Source organism: Chionomys nivalis, chromosome 17, assembly GCF_950005125.1.
Source record: "Chionomys nivalis chromosome 17, mChiNiv1.1, whole genome shotgun sequence".
Lineage (NCBI taxonomy): Eukaryota > Metazoa > Chordata > Mammalia > Rodentia > Cricetidae > Chionomys > Chionomys nivalis.
Window position 1 is genome coordinate 56579380 of NC_080102.1, and position 23439 is coordinate 56602818.

General features: G+C 54.6%; 1 protein-coding gene across 2 annotated transcripts in view; it reads right to left on the minus strand.

The window, feature by feature from the left end:
* The window catches only part of Faim2 (Fas apoptotic inhibitory molecule 2), a 35158-nt gene extending 13840 nt beyond the window's left edge, over positions 1 to 21318 (minus strand). The window contains exons 1-11 of one of the 2 annotated variants that reach the window (XM_057791601.1): positions 20923 to 21318; positions 18323 to 18518; positions 14979 to 15046; positions 14535 to 14599; positions 14159 to 14212; positions 7448 to 7498; positions 7142 to 7181; positions 5945 to 5982; positions 5444 to 5531; positions 5172 to 5267; positions 3633 to 3686 (exon numbers count right to left, since the gene is read on the minus strand). In XM_057791601.1, coding sequence (XP_057647584.1) covers positions 3633 to 3686; positions 5172 to 5267; positions 5444 to 5531; positions 5945 to 5982; positions 7142 to 7181; positions 7448 to 7498; positions 14159 to 14212; positions 14535 to 14599; positions 14979 to 15046; positions 18323 to 18518; positions 20923 to 20937 — 765 coding nt within the window. In that variant the 5' untranslated portion in view covers positions 20938 to 21318. Of the gene's footprint in view, positions 1 to 3632; positions 3687 to 5171; positions 5268 to 5443; positions 5532 to 5944; positions 5983 to 7141; positions 7182 to 7447; positions 7499 to 14158; positions 14213 to 14534; positions 14600 to 14978; positions 15080 to 18322; positions 18519 to 20922 lie in introns of both variants that reach the window. The other variant, XM_057791600.1, reaches the window with a different exon arrangement.
* Between the last annotated feature and the right edge of the window lie 2121 nt (positions 21319 to 23439).

A 23439-nucleotide genomic window follows, 5' to 3' on the forward strand; every position in this document is an offset into this window, starting at 1 on the left:
GAGGCGTGGAGGATGCTTCTGGGGGACTGAACAATGAGTCAGATTCTGCTGAGCTGGGCCCCGAGGGCTGAGGCTGCTGCTGCTGGCTTTGGCCCCATGGAGTTTGCTGATGAACTGGATGGCAGAGTTCTCCAGAGTGCTCAGTGGGCTAGGGATGAGCTCGGTGGTAGACCTCACACTTAGCATGTACAAAGCCCTGGCTTCAGTCCAAGAGAGAGCGGGAGCAGACAGATAGAGGAAGGGAGGGAGCGGGGTGGGGAGTGTGACGGGCAGCCAGGAGGCATGTTGTAGGAGAGGAGCTTAGATTCTTAAAGAGCTTTTGCTACATGTGAGGAACAGAGAATGATCAAGGGCTTTATGGTGATGGGGGTCAAGAGTATTCTGGGGTTTTTATTTTTCTTTAGATAAGAGAAATTACAGCGTGTTTCCATGCTGACACAACAGTCTAGTAGAGAAATCAGCACATGAATGATACTCATGAAGATGAAGATGATAATGAGGGGAGGGAAAAGGACACCTCTCCCCAGGTGACCACAGAGGCAAGGGACACCAGTTTCAGGATACCTCAGCCCTGGGCCTGGACCTGTCTTTTCCTGGCCATGAGATTCTGCCAGTCCCACAACTTAACCCTCAGGGCCTCCAATGAGCAAGGCAGCTCTTAGAAGACCAGCCTTGTTTCCTCCCCTGGATTGTGGTACAGACACAATGAGGCAATAGGTGTGAAAGTGTTCTACAGGGCACCATGGGTGGGACAGGTGCTGGGATTATTTTTATCATTCTAACAACACAAGAGATTATTAAACAGATTAAAGGCTTAGTACCTTCCACCCAGCCCTATCTGTATGCATAGCCTCCTCATACAGCTTCCACGCTTGCTGCCACCTGATCCTCAGGAAGCAACGTGCATGCCCTGGCCTTCCACAGATGCCCACTATTCTCCAGCTGCGTCAGCTTCCTTGCCCTGGTTTGATTCCTCGCCTGTCCCTAGCCATGGCCGCTCTCCGAGGCCTCCTGATGCTACTGCCTGGGTTTGTGGCCCCGATTTTGCCTTCTTGCCGTCCTCCCATTTCCTTTTCCAGAACTGACCTGGAAGGAGGAATGCTCCTCCAGGTGCTGGAGTGGGCATCACTGGTTACCCTGGGTAACCATTAGCTGGTTACCCAGGGTAACCAGACATCCCACTTTATTTAGGAGTTAGGGTTTCCAAGAAGTAGGATTTCCAGTGGAGGCACTGGGAATGGCACTAACTAGGCACAGCACCCCTGAGTCTTGATCTCAGAGCTGGTCTTTACTGTAGAGGTTAACCCAGAACGTCTGATGTGGAAGTTACTTGACTTCACTTTGCAGTGCTTTCAACCTCAAACTCTCTCTAAAGAACCAAGGATGACTTTAAAGTTCTGATCCTCCTGCCTCGGCTTCCCAAATGCTAGGATTACAGGTGTGTGCCACCATGATGGGTGGATGGAAGAGGAATTTTTTTTTTTTTTTGAGACAGGGATTCTCTATGTAACAGCCCTCGCTGTTCTAGAACTCGCTCTGTAGACCAGGTTGGCTTCGAACTCACAGAGATCCACCTGCCTCTGCCTCTGGGATTAAAAGTGAGCACCAACACCCCCTGGCAGAAGAAGCAATTCAAGGTTGTCTATCTCCCTGGGATGTATTGGAATTCTTGAGTCTTGAATTGGTGACTAAACTGGGAACTCTGGCCATTTAGCAGAGCAGAGAGGGAGGAAGTCTGACTGCCGTGGCACTGGCAACCCATGTCTCTTCAGATGGCTTCCCATGAAGATGTTATGGACACCAGCTTGTCTCTTGGGTGATCCTGGGGCACATGCTCAGGTGCTCAGGGCCTACCTGACCAAAGGGTATGTTGGGTTGTCTTGAGCGGATAGGTTTTGGTCATGTTATCTGGGCACCTGCTTCTAGGCGCGTCCCACCTGGCCGCTGCCTTTCATGGGCCTCTCGAGCCAGATGTCCGAGTTCTCAGCCTTGTCCTACCACTTTCTAGGATGCCGGGATGGCCTTGGGACGTTACCTGACACCACTGAACTTCCTCTCTGTTGTGATTGCAGAGGGGTGAAACCTATCTGCTAGGTGCGGCGTGAGAATCAAGAACGAAAGAGGGGCGGCCGGCTGAAAGTGAGGGCTCCCCTCTTAGCTGAGCCCTGGGCGTGCACGCCCATAATACCAGTGCTCAGCGGGCTGAGAGACAGGAAGACCGCAAGTTCAAGGCCAATTTATTTTGTCTGTATGTTTTTTGGTTTTTCAACACAGGATTTCTGTGTGTAATGGCTTTGATCTGTCTTGGAACTCATTTTGTAGACCAGGCTAGCCTAAAACTCACAGAGATCTCCCTACCTCTGTCTCCCCAGTGCTGGGATTAAAGGCATGCATCACTACCACTTAGTGAGATCAATTTGTTTTAAAAAGGCAAATAGGTGCCGGGTGGTGGTGTCGCATGCCTTTAATCCCAGCACTTGGGAGGCAGAGGCAGGTGGATCTCTGTGATTTCGAGACCAGCCTGGTCTACAAGAGCTAGTTCCAGGACAGGCTCCAAAACCACAGAGAAACCCTGTCTCGAAAAACCAAAAAAAAAAAAAAAAAAAAAGGCAAGTAGGTATATAAATGCACCAATAAATAAATTAGCTATTACTGTGAAGTGACTTTGGTGAGACCAGCAAAGAACAAGTTCCCTCTAATGAAGCCTTTCACCAGGTATGTGAATCTTCCCAGACTGCCCTAGGACCGTACTAACTTAGTCTATATAGTAGGATATCCCCGACAAACAGTAGGCTATCCCCCACATACAGTAGGCTATCCCTGACACACAGTAGGCTATCCCCGACACACAGTAGGCTATCCCCAACACACAGTAGGATATCCCCGACATATAATAGGCTATCCCCGACACACAGTAGGCTATCCCTGACATACAGTAGGCTATCCCCAACACACAGTAGGCTATTCCTGACATACAGTAGGCTATCCCCGACACACAGTAGGCTATCCCCAACACACAGTAGGATGTCCCCTGACACACAGTAGGCTATCCCCGACACACAGTAGGCTATCCCCAACACACAGTAGGCTATCCCCGACACACAGTAGGCTATCCCCAACACACAGTAGGCTATCCCCAACACACAGTAGGCTATCCCCGACACACAGTAGACTATCCCCGACATACAGTAGGCTATCCCCGACACACAGTAGGCTATCCCCGACACACAGTAGACTATCCCCGACACACAGTAGGCTATCCCCGACACACAGTAGGATGTCCCCCGACACACAGTAGGCTATCCCCGACACACAGTAGGCTATCCCCGACACACAGTAGACTACCCCCGACATACAGTAGGCTATCCCCGACACACAGTAGGCTATCCCTGACACACAGTAGGATGTCCCCCGACACACAGTAGGCTATCCCCAAGCTCTGCCCCTCCTCTCAGTCCTGCTCTGGTCAGCAGCTTTGACCCTGCTGCTCTCATTCTACTCAGAAAGCAGGTCTTGGACACCAAACCCACCCTCAGATTCTGCAGAAAGGTTCCAAGACAGACTGTGAGGAAAACATGGAGTGAAAGATTCATAGATCTGAGAAGGTGCCCCAGAAGCTGGGCCAAACTCACCAATGTAAACACGCCTGCTCCTAGCACGGCATAGACGGCGTGGAGCCAGGGGACCTGTAGGCACAGGAAGGACGGGTTTAGCGTGTGGAAAGGGCAACTGGCAGAAGGGCCAGAGGTTGGGGGGAAGGCTCAGTCCTGAGGATGGGACAATGGGGTAACTTCCTCCAGGATCCAGAGGGGCTTGTGATTCTCTGGGTATTCACAGTGTAAAACAGAGAAACCCCTGAGTAATCATGGGGAGACCTGCAGGGAGTCCCCACAGACCTGACATTTTTTCCTTCGCAACAATGCTCCAGGCTCAGGCTGGCCAAAAGTGACTCATCCTATCTGACTGTGGTCCTCTCAGCCTGGGTCTGGCTCTAGGCTTCCCCTACTGTCCCCATCCATCCTTGCTCTATCTGGGGTCTGCCTGTTCCTCTCATGCAGAGTTCTCTGTCCCTGCCCTGGGAGCAAGGGCTCAGGTGGAAAGTCAGCTGAACTCGGCGGGGGCAGGGACAGGTGTGGAGGCACCTGGAGTCTCTGCCAGATGGGCATGAAGGGCCTGGCGGCTGGAATAATACCCTCCCAAGCTTGTGCTCCCCTTGACTGTGCAGGCCAACTCCACATCTATAAGGTGCCGTGTTAGCCCTGCCCTCTGTGGAGCTCATCCAGAAAACTTTCCGGAAGATCCCTGAAAACAAAGGCCTCCCATCAGCTCGGTGTGGGTCAATAAAGGTTCTTTGAAGTTCTGGGCCCCTTCCTGTAGCCCCATCCCCATCTTAGATACATAGAGGCCTCCAGGCCAGCTCCGGTCCCCTCCCTTCGTCAACAGGATCCTGAGAAGAGCCAAAGAAATGCCAAAATCAATCTTAACATCCTAGACTGGGTGCCAACCACCCGGAGGCTAGGGCTGGGTGAGGAAAGCCATCTCAGCTTAGCACACAAGAGGTGATGGGAGGTCGGGTACCAAATGTGGCTGGAGAAACTGCCACTGAGACCCCAATAGACCCAATGCTTTCTTTCCTGTGTTCTCAGGACTCAAACCACCTGCCTTGTCCCCAGTCTGTCCCCTAACATCGATGGCTTCAGCTCCTGCACAGCACACACAGGCCAGATGCCAGCGAAAGGGGGTGGTCTGCGAGCTGGGGGTGGAAAGTCTGTCCCTGCCTCACTCCCCTCCACCTGGTCAGTCAGATTCTGCCTCTTTGGGCTTGCTGGTTCCCCAGGAGGTCCCCTGAGCCTGGTGACCTCTGGAGCCCCAATGTATCTTTCTCAGCTATGGTCCCTCTCCTCCTCCCCTCTACCTGCAGGGGAGGATAGGGAAAGTGAAGCCGGATGCAGCCCGTGGAGCTGGGCAGGTGCCCAGGTCTGCCAAGAAAAGCCTCCTTGTTTGCTTGCGTATGCTGCCAACACACCTAGGGCAGGTGCCAGGAGGGCTGGGCAGGGTGGCAGGCTGTGGGGCTTTGGCCCTGGGTCTTCCCTGAAGGGCTAGAAGAGCATGGCACCCTGGGCATCGGGCCATCCCCACCCTCTCCTTGGGCCCGTAGGTGGGAGACTCACGTATTGGAAGGGCAGGAGGATGGCCAGGAGGAGTCCACTGAAGAAAAGGGTCATGAGCAGCACAAACAGCACACCCTGGCAGGAGGTGAAGTCAAACTGCAGGACACAGGGGGGCGTCAGCACTGACCCGCCAATTCTGCACTCCCCCACAACCCAGTACATCCCTCTTCCAGGAGGCATCCCCAGACCCGGTTCAACCCTCTGCTTCTCCTCAGCCCCACGTGGATCCCTGACCCACGCGCCCTCCCCTGCCCACGCGCCCCAGGGCTGACCTTGGTCTGGAAGCTGAAGATGGTGACCGAGAGGCAGACTAGGGCCGTGATTCCCAGACACAGCAGCACAGAAGTAGTGTTGTAGTAACTGAGGACAGGCACCGGGTCAGTGGGATTCCCGACTCCCTACCCCTCATCAGGACCTCCCACTCTCAACTTTCCCAGGCTTCTCTGTTCATGGGCACCCATCAGTGGACTGAGGGTCGGTGTCTGAGGGCAGTTTACAGGTAATGACAGTACCAGGACCCTGGGGTTTTAAAGTCACAGTGTGGGTATCACCATCTTACCCTCCACCATCCCTCACCCCAACTCTACCCACTTGCTAGGGTCTTAGAGTCACTGGCCGTGTAGTGCCTAAGGCACTCTTGGCCAAAGTGGCCTGTCTGCTCGAGTTCCTCCCCCATCCAATGGTTCCCCAGAAAGATGTTATTGGGGGTGTTCCCTTCAGGTATGGCTGGACTCTGGCTGCATGCCTGCCTAGGACGCCCTTGCCCCTTTTACCTGGATAACATCCCAGTGAGATAGGCCATGGACAGGGTCTGAAAGAGAGCAGGGTGAAGGAGTGCTCCTGCAGGGTGAAGGAGTGCTCCTACAGGGTGAAGGAGTGCTCCTGCGTGGTGAAGGCGTGCTCCTGCAGCATTAAGGAGAGCTCCTGCAGGGTGAAGGAGTGCTCCTGCGTGGTGAAGGAGTGCTCCTGCAGGGTGAAGGAGTGCTCCTGCAGGGTGAAGGAGTGCTCCTGCAGGGTGAAGGAGTGCTCCTACATGGTGAAGGAGTGCTCCTGCAGGGTGAAGGAGAGCTCCTGCAGGGTGAAGGAGTGCTCCTGCAGGGTGAAGGAGTGCTCCTGCAGGGTGAAGGAGTGCTCCTGCAGGGTGAAGGAGTGCTCCTACAGGGTGAAGGAGAGCTCCTACAGGGTGAAGGAGTGCTCCTACAGGGTGAAGGAGAGCTCCTGCAGGGTGAAGGAGTGCTCCTACAGGGTGAAGGAGTGCTCCTGCAGCGTGAAGGAGAGCTCCTGCAGGGTGAAGGAGTGCTCCTGCGTGGTGAAGGAGTGCTCCTGCAGGGTGAAGGAGTGCTCCTGCAGGGTGAAGGAGTGCTCCTACATGGTGAAGGAGAGCTCCTGCAGGGTGAAGGAGTGCTCCTGCAGGGTGAAGGAGTGCTCCTGCAGCGTGAAGGAGAGCTCCTGCAGGGTGAAGGAGTGCTCCTGCGTGGTGAAGGAGTGCTCCTGCAGGGTGAAGGAGAGCTCCTGCAGGGTGAAGGAGTGCTCCTACAGGGTGAAGGAGAGCTCCTGCAGGGTGAAGTGCTCCTACAGGGTGAAGGAGTGCTCCTGCATGTGGACATGGGGTCTGGGCACTCTCAGGCTCCTAGCCAGCTCGCAGGCACTCCAGCCAGCTGTCCCTTTATCTCTTAGGCAGCCTTGTTCTCCCCATGAGAATCCCAACTCTTCATTATCCTAATTCTGGTTGGAAGTCCCACCCAATCTTCCCAGGACAAGAGTCTGGGCACATAAGAGGGAGGGCTTCATTCCATTCGGAAAGGAAGGGTGGAGTGTTCTGGTAGGATAGGGGTTTGACACCTCTGTTCCACCAAGAACCTCATATTGATATCCCCAATCAAGACTCTCTGGCCTTCGCCCCCCATGCTGCCCTTGTCCTTCCTCTGTCCCCACTCAGCATCTGTCCCCAGCTCACCCCAGTCACTTACAAAGATGGCCAGCAGAATCAGGTTCCAAGGGAAATGTCTCCTGCAAGGCAAACCATGGGCCTCAGAGGACATTCCAGCCTGCGGGGCCCTGGGCACACAGTGGAACCTCTCCCTTCATTCAAACCCTCGTAGGCCCCCATTATCCCATCTACCTCAGAGACATGAAGTCAAGGGCAGAGGGCCTATATGACTGCAGTTCAGAGAGGAATGAGGCCCTCTCGGGGACCGCACAGCCCCCTGGTGGAAGGCAGGGCTCAGAGCAGATTTTTAAGGCCCTAAATAACAGTCCCTCAGTTATAATCATACCTGGGTCCAGAGCAGCAAGCCAGAGTAAGGTAGGTTGCAAAGAACACGGCACTATGAGAGAGAGAGAGAGAGAGAGAGAGAGAGAGAGAGAGAGAGAGAGAGAGAGAGAGAGGTGAACAAATCTCTCAGGTCTCTCCTGGGGCCTCTGCCTAGTCCCAGATGATCCTACTCGACCCTCCCTCCCCAAACTGCACCAGGCAGGAGGGCAAGAGCAGAGGGGAGGGCATGGACTTCTCGGACTGTGCAATGGGCAGGACTGTAGCCCACTTCCCAAAGGAGACATGGTAGCTGGTGGGACAAGCAGTCCACTTCCAGCACATTTAAACTTGGGAGCCACAGCCTGCTGTTTCTCACTGCTCAACCCAAGTGGCCTCAGAGACCTTTGCTGCTGTTTGTGTGTTTTCTGAGGCAGAGTCTCACTATGTAGTCCAGGCTAGCCTTGAACTCTCAGCGATCCTCCTACTTTAGCCTTTAGTGTTCTGACACTGCAGACTTGCATCGCCCCACCTGGCTAAGAAACCTTAGAAAGTTCATCCCCAGTCAGGCAGTGGTGGCTCACACCTTTAATCCCAGCACTCGGGAGGCAGAGGCAGGCGGATCTCTGTGAGTTCATGGCCAGCCTGATCTATAAGAGCTAGTTCCAGGACAGGCTCCAAAGCTACAGAGAAACTCTCTGTTTTGTCTTGAAAAACAAAACAAACAACAAAAAAGAAAGTTCATTCTCCAGGGCCTGAATAGATCTCTCAGTCACACACAGGGACTGGGGGGTGGGGGTAACTCAGTGGGAAAAGGGAGTGGCCATGTCTTAAAAGCATGAGAACCTGTCTTGAGTCCCTAGAACCCAGGAGAAAATGCTGGGCATGGTGGCATGCTCTTGGAATCCCAGCGCTTGGAGAGGCAAAGAGAGGAGGCTTTTTGGGGCACAGCTTCATAGCCAGCCAGTCTAGCCTCACTGGGAAGCTCCAGGCCAATGAGACACTCTGTTTCAAAGGAGTTGGATGGCTTTCCTGAGGACGACACCCAAAATTGGCTTCCAGCCTTCATAGGCACATGGACACATGCACACCATACCAATCCATGGACACACATGTGCGCACCCATACGCATTACAAAAAAAAAAGTTCATGCCAGGCATCGTTGTGTGGTGACGCAATCCCAGCTCTCAGGAGGTACGGGCGGGCAAGAGGATCAGGGACTCAGTGTCATCCTGATCTAATTATGGAGTCTGAGGCCATCCCACTCCATGTGAGGTCCTGCTTCCAAAATAGTAGGCAAATATAAACCAAACTAAATTCTACCATAGAATATATTTTGTGTGCTGGGCAGATTTTTATTTGTTATTTGTTTATAGTTTCTGAGACAAGATCTCACTGTGTCCCTCTGGAGCCTGGAACCTACACGTAGGCCAGGGGAACAGGGTTTGATGTTTGTTTGTCTTGACAGTGTTTAGTAATTATTGACATGATCCTTCCTTCTTTATGAACCCCGTTCTCCTTTACAGAGGAGGCCGGCGACTTGTCCAAGGTCACGAAGCTGTCCTGTTGCTGCAGGACTGAGACCTCGGTACTCCAGTCGCAGGTAGCGACCTTCCAACCGCAGCCACACACTGCCTCTCTCATCGCCTGCCACCTGCAGCCATCCTGGTAGCTGCTTCTTATTGCTCTACCCTACCGGGCGGTGGCCTCAGCATGGCTTGGCCTGCCAGCACCTGGCAGAGTGGGAAGTGGGAAGTGGCTAGAGGGGATTGGCTGCTCAGAGTTTTCTGGAAAGCAAGGGGCAAAGACCAGACATGGAAGATAGAGACTAAGTTCTGAAGACAGTTTGCCCATCAGTGCATGGCCTCCACCCTCAGCAGGCCTTCAGTGTGGCCCTGCAGCCCTTTCTTTCCCCATCCCTGAGCATCTCACCCGCCCTCCATAACAGCAATTCCAAACAGCCTCCTCCTTCCTCAGACCTCCCAGGCTGCCTCGCTCTCTGCTATGTTCCAGAAAGATCTGAGATAATGAGGTGCGGCTCCTGTGGCTTCTGGCCCATCACCTGAAAACCTCACGTGGCGCTACCAGACTTCCTGTCCTTCATCCCCACGACCTGGGTTTTGGGTCCCGGGCCCTGAAAAGCCCAGTGACGGCTTACTTTAACACTCCTGGAGGGTCACCTCTTCTCCCACATCAACCTCCTCGGACTCTGTTGCCTTCCTCAGCATCTCCCCTGTTTCTAGCTCCAGCTACTCTGCACCCTCTGTGTCCTCCTCTCAGCGTCTCTTCTCCATCTCCTCAGCTTGCCCAACCACCTGGCCTCGGCCCCACATAATGGGAGCTGGCTTGATCACATCAGGGTGACCTTGTTGAGTTCAGTTGTCACTCGCTGGTCCTTACATTACCTGACTTCTCAAGGTCTGGTCACTCCTATTGCTTCCCTGCTTCCACAGTGACACCCTTCTGGGTTCCCTCCTTCCTTCCTGGCCACTCCTCCTCATTACGGAGCCTGTAAAGGAACTGGTTTCTTCAAGGCAGACTCCTCTCCTGTCCTGCTCTCCCCAGGTAGGCGCGCTCACCCCAAGGATGAGCCCATACCTTAGGATGGGTTCTCACTGCCCCTTCTCAGCACTAGACTGGGCAGCCAAGTAGATGTTCCAGTCGCAGTGGCTCTTCAGAAACGCATCAAGTTCAATGGCCTAGGGCTGAGCTCTGCATTCTCTCTGCCCCTGAACGCCCCCTGCACAGGACATCATGCAACCGGCAAGCCGCCCAGTCAGAGGCTTCGGCATCATTGTTGGCGCTCACCCTGCCACACCCAATTAATTACCTGGATCTGCGTAGCCTCCCACTCAGACCTCACTCTTCGCTCCATCTCTCCCGCCTCCCTTTGAAGTTGGGTCACCTCTTTCTCTTCTCTCCCTGGCTGGGACTGTGCCTTCCTGCCTTCAGCCCAGCCTTCTACCAGGACACTACAGGCTGATCCGGTCACACGTTTTCCCCGGGAGACTTGGCCGCAGCACAGTCTGCCCACCGCTGGCTCCACTCCTCTGCTGTCACCACACTGCCCTTCTCATCACAGCCTGTTCTGCACCCTCAAAACATGCCCACTCTCCGCTGGCAGGATGGAGACTCCCTCTTCCGCCTGGCTTCTTCTGTAGCATAGACACAGCTGACTGTGCCTGTTCCCCTGCACCCTCCCCCGCACCCCCGCATCCCTGCACCCCTGCATCCCCCGCACCCCTGCATCCCTGCACCCCCGCTCCCCTGCACCCCTTCTCCCCTGCACCCCTGCATCCCTGCCTGCAACCCTGCACCCCTGCATCCCTGCCTGCACCCCTGCATCCCTGCCTGCACCCCTGCCTGCACCCCTGCCTGCACCCCTGCTTGCACCCCTGCACCCCTGCTCCCCTGCACCCCTGCCTCAGCTAGCTCAGCTCACAAGGCCCCTATTCCCCTGTAGCACCTGCAGGCCAGCTTGCAATTTACTTCTTTTTCCTGCCATTTAACCTGGAGCCTGACACCCAGTAGACACTCTTAAAATATTTCTGGGTGCCATGGAAAAGCCAAATGGAAGCAATAACCAAAACAGGCAGTGCAGGAATGAAAGCCTACGACCTGCAGATTCCTCTGCAACTGGATGCCAGGTGCCACAGCTGGGCCCACCCCGTACACATGGGACAGGAGAAGCCTCCTATCCCTGGTGAAAAGTGCCCTGCTCTTTATGGTCCCACTGAGTCACTGCTCAGTCACTTCAACAACGATGACAAAAACAGAACATTTGACTGTGTGTCTCCTGTCACTCTGGCCAGACTGGAAGCTTCCCGAGGGCAAGAGGCACATGTCCTTTTCGCAGTGCAACCTAGATCCTCAGCCCTGAAGATGGGCATGAGAGGGAAGGACGGAGAGACTCAGGATTCCAACCATGGTGCAGCTTTGGAGCTGGAGTCTGGTCTGGTACTGGAAGTCCTGTCCTGTCCCTGCTACGAGTCTGTGGCCACGGAGAAGGGTTTAATAGCCAGTCCCAATCCCCGGCCGTGCAGAATAGGAAGACTACTCCCCAGCTCTGGGAGACCTGGTGGGAGGGTGCAGATGACGCACTTAGTGCGGGCTTGGCACCGGGCTGGACTCGTGGATGGGAGCTGCTTACTGTCATTAGAAGCTGGCTGACTGACAGTTTGACTGACAGCTTCCTCGAGCCACCCCCTCCTCAGGCCTAGCCTTACACTTCTCCTCCTCTGCCCGCTCTTCTCTCACCATCTGCTCTGCCACAGACACCATGCTCATGGGAGCAATCAGACAATAAGGCAAGAACCCAGTGAAGAGAGGATAGGGACCTTGAGAAAGCCAATGCGACTGGGGCAGGAGAGGGCGGGGTTGTGTGAGCGAGAACACTGGTTTAGTGTCAGGATTGGCCATCCCAGCTGACTTGCCCTCGCTCGCCCCCGGGGCTAGGGTCAGCGGACTGCAGTGGGCAAGCCATGTGGCCGCTAAGCAGTTCTCACTTTCTACCTGGCTCTGATGCCCAAGAAGCAGCTCCTCTCTGCCTCAATTTCCTCATCTGTGAAATGGAGATTGTAACAGCACCTGCTTGGCAGGGTTATTAAAAGGAGGGTTGAAAACTATATGCCAAACGCTTGGCATGGTGCCTCGTGCATAGAAAAGAGCTGTTTTATTCTCACTGTTATGCAGGTTGTTCTAGCAGGAAGAGATAAACAAGAGAGCCCTCAGGGAGCATTTGATACGCTGGGCTGGTGTGAGAACCAATAGGATGCAGGAGAGTGGAGGGTGTGGAGGGCAGGCCAGATCCTCAGGGAGGCGTATGCAGGAAGAAGAGACATACTGGTGGGGGGGGGCAGCAGCATCAGGGCTTTGCTGCTTCCCAGGAGAGCCCAGTCCATGCCCCTTCCCACCTCTCCCCTGCTCCCACCTCAGGGTATCACAGGAGAGCACAATCCATGCCCTTCCCTCCTCTCCCCTGCTCCCATCTCAGGGTATCACAGGAGAACACAGTCCATGCCCTTCCTTCCTCTCCCCTGCTCCCACCTCAGGGTATCACAGGAGAGCGCAGTCCACGCCCCTTCCCACCTCTCCCCTGCTCCCACCTCAGGGTATCACAGGAGAGCACAATCCATGCCCTTCCCTCCTCTCCCCTGCTCCCACCTCAAGGTATCACAAGAGAGCACAGTCCATGCCCTTCCCTCCTCTCCCCTGCTCCCACCTCAGGGTATCACTACTCTCCACTTGGGACACCATTTCAAGACCAGACACTCACCCTCCCTCCCCACTTCCTCCTCAGTGTGGTGCCATGTACTCCAAGCTGTTCCCGCCACTACACACAGAGTCCCAAAGACTCATAGAAGAGGGGTCCAGCACACAACTCCCAAGGTCTCGGGGTCCCCAAGCCTTCCAGACAATGCTGACGTGCTGGGAGCCATGCCAACCTGCTGTGTGGGCTGGCCAAGGTGGCAGGCCCTGGGGCCTCATTAGCTGTGCGCACAGTGCCTCCCAACGCCTCAGACTCAGCACTCCCTCCTGGGACACCGACTGCCCCTCTGTCCTGTGCCTGAGGAAAGGCTCCGTGTATAAATGTCTTAACCTCCAGAATCCTGAGAAGTTTCCTCACTGAGAGTCCACTGCCCGCTGTGCCAACTCTAAGCCCGACTTTAAGACCACTCTAGGCTCTGGTGGTTCCTAGGGCTTTGCTGAGCTCAGCTCTGCACTTGGTCCCTATGGAAGAACAGGCTGGGCCGGTCAGTGTGCAACTCCTCTGCCATGCTCTCTCTCGACGCTTAGCCCACAAGGGCCACACTGCTCTGAGACGGCCTTCCTCTGTCTGCCAGTCCAGCCCCTAATGTGCGGACACACTCCAGTGCTGTCGCCGTCGTGTTTTCTGCTCCAGCCTCTCCTCACTTGCAGCCGTGGTGCACGGTGGTCTGCCCCCACCGCCTCTGACAGCGCCTCTGCGAGCTCCTTGGCATGGCTTACTACCTTCCCCCACAGGCAGAGGCCTCCTGCCCACGCGTCCCCGTGCAGGGCTGGCTCACACCGAAGGCCAACAGGGACCATGGAGAGAGCAATTCTCTGAGTCTACGGTGGTTCTGGTTCGGTAGTATCCAAAATTATTCCTTAGATATCAGAAAGGAGGGTCCAAACCACCTAAATCCCCAGCCTCCTCCTTAAGGAACACGGTATAGGACCAGCAGAAGCCAAGTAGCTGGAGGGCAGAAGAGAGACTGCCGAGCAGAGGGATTAAGAACGCAAGCCTTAACTTGAACCCAGCTCCATCGCTGACTAGCTGTGTGACCTTGGGCAAATTACCCAACCTCTCTGAGCCTTAAGGTTTTCTGAGGTAATCATACCCAGTAGATTTGAGAATCAAATGCAATACTGTACATCAAGCACACGAAACAATGCCCAGCCCTTAATTAGGTATTCTTTAAGTGGTGGCTCTTATGATTAATAATTTCATAAGCATTAATAACAATGTTACTAAGAGTACCAACATTGTCATTAGAGAAGGTCAAGGTGTTCCGGTCCCTTCCCTCATAGGGTCAAGTTATTGAAGCTCTCCATCCAGGTCCTAGTCCCACCCTAGACAACCTATGTCCTGTCAGATTTGAACACCTCGAAGGTGGCCCCTGAGGGGCTGGGGGTCTTTGAAGGCCTCCCCCTGGGGTATGGATCCATCAATGGAGCACAGCATGCCTAGGAAGATGTCTGGGGGCATACTCACTAGGATGCCCAGTACCAGCCTGGGTTGGCCTGGACATAGTCCTTCACGACGTCACTGTAGAGAAAGGCGAGCGGAGTCAGAGACTGGCCCAGGTCTGTTTGTGTTCAGTGTCTGTATCTGCCCCACATGGACTCAGAGAGAGGAAGGAGGACTGGCTGGGTGACTGTGGAATGCAACCAAGTGACACCTCACAGGGCCCACCCGGCACTGGGGGACTTCTCGCATGGTGTACGCCCAACATTCCTCCCCAGTGTGAGGGTGTCCACCGGCCCTCATCTATCCGGGTGGACATCCCAAGAGAGGCTACATGGGGTCCCCCTGCCCTGAGTCTGCCCATGGTCCTCCTGGAAGGTGTCAGCCCACAGCGCCAACTCACCAGAAGGTAAAGAGAGCCACAACAGCCAAGGTCACCAGCAGCTGGACCAACAGGATGGTATAGACCTGGGGGAGGGGATGATCATGTGGGGGGATCCCGAGAGACCCCAGTTCCCAGGGACTCATTTGAGTCTAGACCTACCTATCAGACACTTTCACCCTCCTTCATAGGGGTCACTGGGCAGATTGAGGCAACTGGGGGACAATAAAGGCACCAGATCCTCAGGTGCAGCTGATCAAGGAGCCCAGGGGACATGGAGCAAGGGCTCTGGGTGAAACCTCGGAAGAGCATGCCAGGAGGAGCCACGGGCTTGAGTGGCATGAGAGAGGGAAAGGTCACCCTACAGACAGAGGCTGGGCCAAGAGCCTTCCAGGGGTCCAGTACAGGGTGCCAAACCCTTCACCCCACCCCACCCCCACCCCAGAGCACGGGAGAGGTGGTTACCTTTCTGATGAAGAGCCGGCGAACTTTCTGGTCATCCCAGCTGAAGGTGGTGAAGAGCTCATGGTTTCCTGTGGGGAAAGCTTCGTAGCTGGAGCTGCTGCCTGGGTAGCGGGGTGGAGGGTGTGAGTTCCCAGCCCGCCCAGCTCAGGCTTCTGATGCCTTTCTCTCCAGCTCCACTGGCCCCCACCCTGCCCACCCCACAGCTGTCTTCCTGATCACTTCTTGCTCTCCCTGCTGTGACCCCAGGAATGAGCTATCGCCTGTCCTCTCCCTCACCGTGGTTGGGGCTCTAGGGAGCTAAGATCAGCCGTATGCACGTCCCTTTCCCTCTAATGTCTCTGTTCCCCTTCCTGGACACTTCAGCTCCTGTGCATCAAAAGGGGACACCCAGTCCTCCTGGCCAGTGTCTGACGATCCCGACTCTGGCTGTTCTAGGACCCACAGGCTGGGATCAAAGGCCTGGTGGAGGAGCTAGGCTTGCTGGCGCTCAATTGCACACCAGAGTCAATGGGGGCTGACTTGTGGGGAAAGAGGCAAAGGAAATGGGCAGGGGTGCAGGCCTAGACCCAAAACTCTGGCTTTTGCAGGAATAAAGATCCGACAGCCAATCAGAGCCACAGGCGGGTCTGCCAATCCATGGGACAATCTGCATCACCCAAGCCATCATCAGCTTGCTCTGAGTCTCCTGGTGTGGGCAACAGGCCCACTTCACAGGGACCAAATTAAATAAAATGGAAAGCTGTGTGTTCTGTGCCTGATGGGGACCACACTGCCTTCACCTTGTCTGCTGTCCCCATCAGGTCTGGCTATCTTTCCCTTTCCCCAGCAACAGCTTCTGCCTTGGTCTCTCAAAGATGGCCACACCGCTGCTCTGTTGGAGCTCTTCAATGGCTCCTCTTCCGCACCTTGCTCAGGTTCGAGGCCTTTTTTTGTTTTGTTTTTTTGTTTTGAGAAGTGGTCTGAAGCAGACCAGGCTGGTCTTGAACTCAAGACGTGGCCGAGGGCGACCTTGAACTTCTAATTCTCCCATTCCCATCTCCTGAGCGCCAGGTACATACACCACCATGTCAGGCAAGCTTAAGTTCCTTTAACAATGCCGGGGTGAGTGGAGTCCGCCAGCCATGCCTCGCCGGCCACGACAGTTCTCCCTTCCTCTCTCTCAGATGAATCTGTTCAGTTACCTGCCTTCGTGCCCTGGACCCTGCCCACTCGGAGCTTTCTGAGTGCCATTCATTGTTCTGTCTCCTCACGTGCTAACTCAGGACCCTCTCTTCCCTGGCTGGCAGGCCAGACATAAGTCACCAACATCTTCACCGACAGTGACAGTTCTGGGATCCCAGCAGAAGTGCCTTGGGTGTCTGGCTGAGCAGACTGCAAGGACATTGTCAGGGGCTGTGAGGAGGGACCCCTACGTCCTCAGCCCCACGCTAGTGACGACTGACTGCCCCTCCTTAGTCATGGGAGCTGAAGTGTCCAGGGAGGGGAATAGGGACACAAGAAGGAAGGGGGATTTGTAGGGTGGAGCTTGGTTCCCCAGAGCCCCAATCATTGTGGAGGGAGAGGATGGGAGATAGATTATTCCTGAGATCAGAGCAGAGAGAGCAAGAAGCGACCAGGGAGTCAGATGAGTGGTGGGCAGGGGTTGGCAAGCATGGGCAGGGGTGGGCCAAAGGCAGTGTTTGACAGTGGGCCTGGAGAGAAAGACTTCAGAAGCCTTGAGAGCCCAAAATAGGTAGGGTAGGGGGCTACCCAACTCTCTTGAGGCAGGCATGAAATGAGGGTCACCGCGGGGAGGTGGAGTCATGGACAGACTGCTTCCTCTGGAAGGAGCGCCCACCTGACATTTCCCAGGATACACTAGGAGATGTTTGTCACCTTCTGACTGCAAGCATGGGCCTCCCTTCCACCATAGCTTCTTAGAGGATTTTCCTTAGTAAAGTGTCCACCCCAGCAACCAGGGCAGGGGAAATGAGAGTAGGGAATCCCCGCCACACCTTCATTGACCTTCCAGTAGGTCACGTTGGAGTGGGGCGGCTGGGCTCTGGACCAAGGGGTATTCTTGGAAGAGGCATGGACCATGGTGGCCACTTGCTCCTTACGAGCAGGGGCTCTGTGGGCAGAGGCTGTGCCAGGGCATTGTTCTCAGAGACCTTCTAGAACTTTGCAAGCAGTGGGGGAGGGGCAGCAGGGGAGCTGCCACAAACCCTGAAAGGTCTGAAAAAGTAAATTAAAAAAAAATGTTATTTATGGGCAGTGGTGGCGCACGCCTTTAATCCCAGCACTTGGGAGGCAGAGGCAGGCGGATCTCTGTGAGTTCGAGACCAGCCTGGTCTACAAGAGCTAGTTTCAGGACAGGCTCCAAAACCACAGAGAAACCCTGTCTCGAAAAACCAAAAAAAAAAAAAAAATGTTATTTATTATTACACGCAAGTGCATGTGTGACTGTATGCATACATGTGTGCATGCGTTTATAATTTGGGTGTACAATGCTATGAAGCATATGTGGAGGTCAGAGGTCAACTTCCAGGCATTAGTTCTCTCCTTCCACCATCTCCCCTGGAATCCTGGGATGGCACTTAGGTCGTGAGTTTTTTGGTGGCATGGTACATTTACCTGGCGAGCCATCTCACTAGCATGGGGCTGAGGACTTAGGGATCCCTCCTCATAGCCCATGGCAAAGCCCTTGCAAACTGCTCAGCCAGACAGCCAAGACGCTACTGCTGGGATCCCAGAACTTATTGGCGAAGATGTTGGTGACTTAGGTCTGGCCAGCCATGTGGGCTAACTCCCACACACCTACCCTTTACTGTGCCTGCCCCCTAGAAAACCTGGAGAAAGGACGGGAAGATAATAACATTGGTTGGGAGGGGAGTCCCCACCCCCTAACCTCTGAGAACCCTAGGCCTTATAGAGGCTTGGCCCCGCTGAGTTTTCAGGCCAGACACAATATGAACACTGTACCCCACTGGGGCACTGGCACCGCCAAGGTCATGGCCGCGGCATGGCCTTACACTACCTTTCTGCCCTCTCCTCTCTCCCAATCCCGGGACCGTGTCCCTTCCTTTACGAGGGTCTATTTAGACAGGAACTTGGCTTTTGCCCCTTATCCATCTACTCCAATTGACTTAGCTCAGTGGTTTGTGGAGCTGAGAGCGCCCCGCCTGGACACTCCTTCTCTTCTCTCTTAGCGTTCTCTTTGACCAACCCTCAGGAGAACGCTCCAAAGCCTCCTACAACAGTGTGCTGCACAACCACACCATAAAAGTGGGGTCTGGGCGACTTCCTCCTACCCAGCACCCAGCACTCCGTCCACCCCTCCAGCCTCTGGTGGCTGAGAGACTTACTGGGGTCCACATAGGCCCAGCTTGGATGGAGGGGCACAGCCGTGGGGGCTTGGGGGAAGGTCCCTGACTTCAGCCCATCTCCAGAGGTGGCCTCCTCATAGGAGGGCGGCGCCGAGGGCACTGCTGGAACCTCCTTCTTCTCGCCATTTGTCTTCTGCTGCCCCTCAGTCCCGGGGGCCTTGTTAGCCACAGAGAGCTGTAGAGTAGACACGGAGAGAGATCATACAGGTGGTACGGTCCCTAGGGACAGTCCCTGGATTCCTGGAATCTGCCTTGGTGTTCTTCCAAACTGTGCTAAGGAGTGGAACAGACGAGACCCACCCTCGAGTTCAGAGCCACAGAACTGAGCTCAGGAGGTGTGGGGAAAGATAAGACAGGAAACAGAAAATTCACGAGAGTGTCATGGCGGTCACAGGGCCACCTGGGGAAAGCACTGGCCTCTATGTCCTACAGTTGCCTTGTGCTCCTGGACGTCCTGACCCACACAGGAGACCTACTACTGAACAAAGGGTTCTCCCATTTTATTGTCTTCCTAATTTGCTCACTCTGTTCAACCAGTTTTATTTTACAGCATCATTGTTTTGATGTTGTTTGCTTGTTTTTGAGACAGGGTCTCCCTATGTAGCCCTGGCTGTCCTAGAACTCACTCTGTGAACAGAGATCCACCCGCTTCCACCTCCCAAGTTCTGGGATTAAAGCTGGATGCCATCATGCCCAGCTCTTTGGCCAATTTCAGAATAAGGAAACCCAGACGCAGAAAGAGAGACATGCAAAGTCCCAGGTGTCAGAGTGGCACCAGGGCTGCGGGGCTCAGGCTCCATCCCAGGGCACAGGTGCTTCCTAGTGGGCTAGAAATACTGGAGGGCGGGGTGGGGGGAGCCTGGGGGAAGAGGGAGAGCAGGCCCCACAGAAACAGCCGTCCCCAGCCAGAACAGAAGAGCAGTGTCATCCTCGCTGGAGGGCTGAAGAAGACATCTGCTTTAGACGCTTCCTTCCTACGAGACAAGCTCAGGGCGATCAGGAACTCCAGGCTTGCTCCCTGCCCACAGTGGACATGATAGATTGGCGTGGCAATGGCAGCTGTGAGGGTGTTTCTCACACTGGGACGGGGGGTGAAGACAGAAACCAACGAAAGGCTTGGCCTCAGGAGGCACCAGTCTGTCTGGCTGCAGAGGCCCCTGCTTATGGATTGCTGAGGTAGACGGGTGGCCCTTGCAGGGAGACAACCGAGGAGGCCCCTGACTTCAGTCCCTCTACAGCCCACTGGGCTTCACCCCAACTCCTAAAATATCCTGTGGTGGTGCTAGGAGCAAGGGGCTGAGGAACGGAGGCACCTGTGCCACCAGAAGAGAAAGCGTAGCCGTGGGGTGTGGTGGAAGAGGCTCCACTTCCCCGTGCTCAGATCAGGGTCTCCTGCCTCAGGAAATGGAACCTGGAGCCCAGGCTCGCTACCCCCTTCAGTACAAAGACTGAAGGGGCCACATCTAATGAAGCTGCCTTAGCCGCTACCCTTCCACTCAGACCCCAGAACCTCTGGGACCCCACCAACTCTCAAATAAGGCATTCCCAAGTGACATCTGGCCAATGGCAGGAAGTGGTATCACTCAATGACATCATTTTGAGGCCTTTGAGAAGCTTGAACACAGGAGGGTCTGTGGGTCCGGGGAGATATGCCATTAGTTCTGAGGCTGGTACCAGAGGAAAAAAGTGGGGTGTAGAAAGGGCCTCCTCCTGTTTTCCCTGACCAATCCTTAGCACCTCTGAACAGAGGGCTAGAGGGATCTCCCCCTTCACCCTTGGCACTGGTGGTTGTGTAATTCCACAGGCTGTTGATGTTACATAAGCCTCCTGCACTACTCAAGGCTCTGCCCAGTCCTTCCCATGTAATTCAGTCCTAAATTTGGTGTATATGTGTGTGTATTGTGCATTCTGTGTGTGTGTGCATGTGTATGCATGTGTGTGAATGTGGGTGGGCAGGGAAGGATACATTTTTATTCTATCTAGTCCCCATGTCTGGCCAAAACAAAAACAAAAATCAGAGCATCCTGCTGTAGGGTTGCCATAGTAACGCCCAACCAAAGGGGATGTATACTGATATCCAGAGTGGAATAATCAAGGGAGCTGAGAGGTGGTGTTGGGGGGGGTGGGTGAAAGATGACCCTAAAGCACTGAAGGTAAACACATAGGCATTGCCCCTCAAGACTCACCCTGGCCGCCAAGCAGAACTGATTCTCTCTCTCTCTCTCTCTCTCTCTCTCTCTCTCTCTCTCTCTCTCTCTCTCTCTCTCTCTCCTTTCCCTTCTTCCTTCCCTCCCTCCCCCCACTCTGACTCCTAACAGGGCCTAGGGCACCTGTGAACGGTTGTGATGCCCCAGCAAGGGGTGGGAGACAGTGAGGAGAACCTGGGCATTGGGAAAAGTCCTAGGCCCATTCTTTGAAATGGGCTGTTTGGTCCTCTGGCATCAGCAAAGACCGCAAGGACCTTTGCACTGGAGCCCGCAGAGGATGCTTAAAGTGGTCCAGAAAGCTTTCTCAGAAGGGCAGGGAGGCAGGGGTCCAGAGAGCAGAGGATGGTGCAGGCGGCAGGGACATGCCCCTACCTTTCCCTGGGTCATGATGTCGTCTCTCAAGGAAGGGGTCCTTGAAGTAGGGGTGGTCGCTTGGGTCACCGCAGCCTGCTTGCGTCTCTTCCTTCCTCCGCGTGGATTCTAGCAACATCCACTGCAGCCCGGCCAGGCTTACCGGAGCGTACCATCCGCACACAGGGGGAGGGGGAGGGCCTGGGAGGATGCTGCTTATGGACGCAGGAGACTGCAGACTTGAGATCCCAGGCGAGACATGCGGTTTTTACCTCCTCTGCTTCCTCCCACATGCTTCAGCCACCCAGGGGACCGGGGATCATTGCAGTGTGGAGCAGCAGGTGGATGGATGGGCCCGCGGGGGTGGGAAGAGGCACCAGGACTCCTGACACCCGACCAGCTGATGCTGTCTACCAATACACAGAGCTAGCAAAGTGCCTCTCTCTGAACAAACAGTCACCAGCCTCAGCCTTGCTCCCCCTCCCTGTCTGGATGGCCTGGATTTGTCCCCGGCTCCAGCACATCTTCTATTTCATCGTTGCCCAGAGAGAGAGAAAGTTTACGTGACTGGTCTACTCTGCTTCCTACCAGGGACCCTGGCCTTTGCCAGCCCCCTGCCAGCTCCCCTTGATCTGATTTTCCCCTCTGTAAAATGGAAGCAATAGCGCCCCCATCCCTTGTATAACAGGCCTGTCGGGGATGCAGTTTTGTCTCTTCCATCCTTGAGACAGGTATTTCTGGAGACTTAGTTCTATATCAAAGCCTCTTTCTGTTCTACTCTGTCCATGCCTTCTCTCAGCCTCCATCCCTCCGATTCCGCCCTCTCCCGGATCCAGAGCCCATCCACTCACCTCCTTCTTCAGATTTGTCTTTTGGGCTCAATCAACACCAATTCCTTTTTTTTTTTCAGTTTCCCCAATGCCCCTGGTGAGATTCACAATCTCAAGTCTCAACTTAGTCACCTAGTCACCTACTGTCTGTGTGACCTTGGCAAAAGCCCTTACCCTCTCTGAGCTGAAGCCCCTCCCTGTGAAACGGAGGCTAAGAGCAGGACCGATCCTCCATTGTCTGTAAGCCCTAGGGTAATGGTGGCAAGAGCCTACTGAACACAGGAAGTTCTGCCAGTGTGGGGGGTGTGAGAAGCTGAGGAATCGTTGACTACACCGGCTCCTGTCTCCCAGAGTCCCAGGCCTGGCATTGAGAGCAGGATGCAGGAAGGATTGGAATCTCGTAGAAGATGGGAAATAAATCTTGGAGAGAAGGCATGGCCAACTGCTTTCTGCTCTCCATCGGCTCACCCCCTGACCCAGCAACCCCAGCCCTCCTCCACCAAGTGGTCCTGGCTCCTAGCACTGCTGCTCAAGGTGACCCGGTACCCTCCCTCTCTGCGTTGGCATTGCCCTCTCCTTGTTACCCAGTTTCTGGGCACCCTAATGCAGCTGCTGTCTCTGTGTGCTGTGGGATTCCTTGTCTGTCTGGTATTAATCGTACTGTAGCAGGTTTTTTGTTTTGTTTTGTTTTGTTTTTGAATCGCAGGTGTGTGAAATGTGGTCCGTGGATTGTTGTTATCAATATTTCTCGGACAGCTGTATGCTGCGGAGCCTGGTTTCATGCGGGTCTTGCTGTGTTCTTGCCTGGGCATCCCACCTGCTCTTCATGCCCCATGCATGCCGCGTCAGCCATGCAGGCTGTGTTCTTTGATCAGAACAAACGCACTGAGCTCAGGGCCTTTGCACTTCCTGGGCCTGCCAACCAGGGCACAGTGAGGTCCGTTCCTCGCTGGTTTCACTGCTGCTGTGGTATGGTCTTAGTGTGGAGGTCGCCCATCTTACAGTCACAAGGTCCCACCAGGCACACTGGGCTGTCCCTTTATTTCTGATCCGCGTTACTTTTTCCAGCGGCAATGGGCACCTCATATTTACATTTTTTTGTTTATTTCTTCCTCCCTCACCTCTGTCTCCCACTAGAATATCTGTTACAGAGAGGAGTAATTTGGAGGTGTTTTATGTTGCTATGTACTTGAGGGTTAAAACAGTGTTGGCACACTTACAGGATGTGAACATTTGGGAACTAGAGCAAGTGGTCCATGAATACTCAAGGCAGTGAGGATTCTTATGCAAAATCCTTATATTCCTCTGATGTTTTGCCATCATCGGTACAAGTGGCACTGGCATTGTGTGCACCCTGGCATCTGATGGCCAGAGCATAGGCCAGACACAGATCCTGCACGCCTACTTCAAAGCCGCATGACAAGCAAGGACTCCTCCCAGAGTCTCAACTTCCTCACTGTTAAGAAAAGGGAGCAGTGTTAGCGTTGCTTTCAGAGCCCACAGGGAGACTGCGCTACGGTGCTTGGAAAGGTTGACGGGACTACCCAGCATGCAATGAGCCCTAGGTGGTAGCTATTGCTATGGCCTTACGGCTCCCACCAGAGGTGTTTAGTGAAGCCATTAGCTTCCACTCTCAGGCAGCTCAACGGCAATCCATCAGACACTCGTTCCTCATGCTTCTGTCCTTTTCAGTGTGAGATACTCTGGA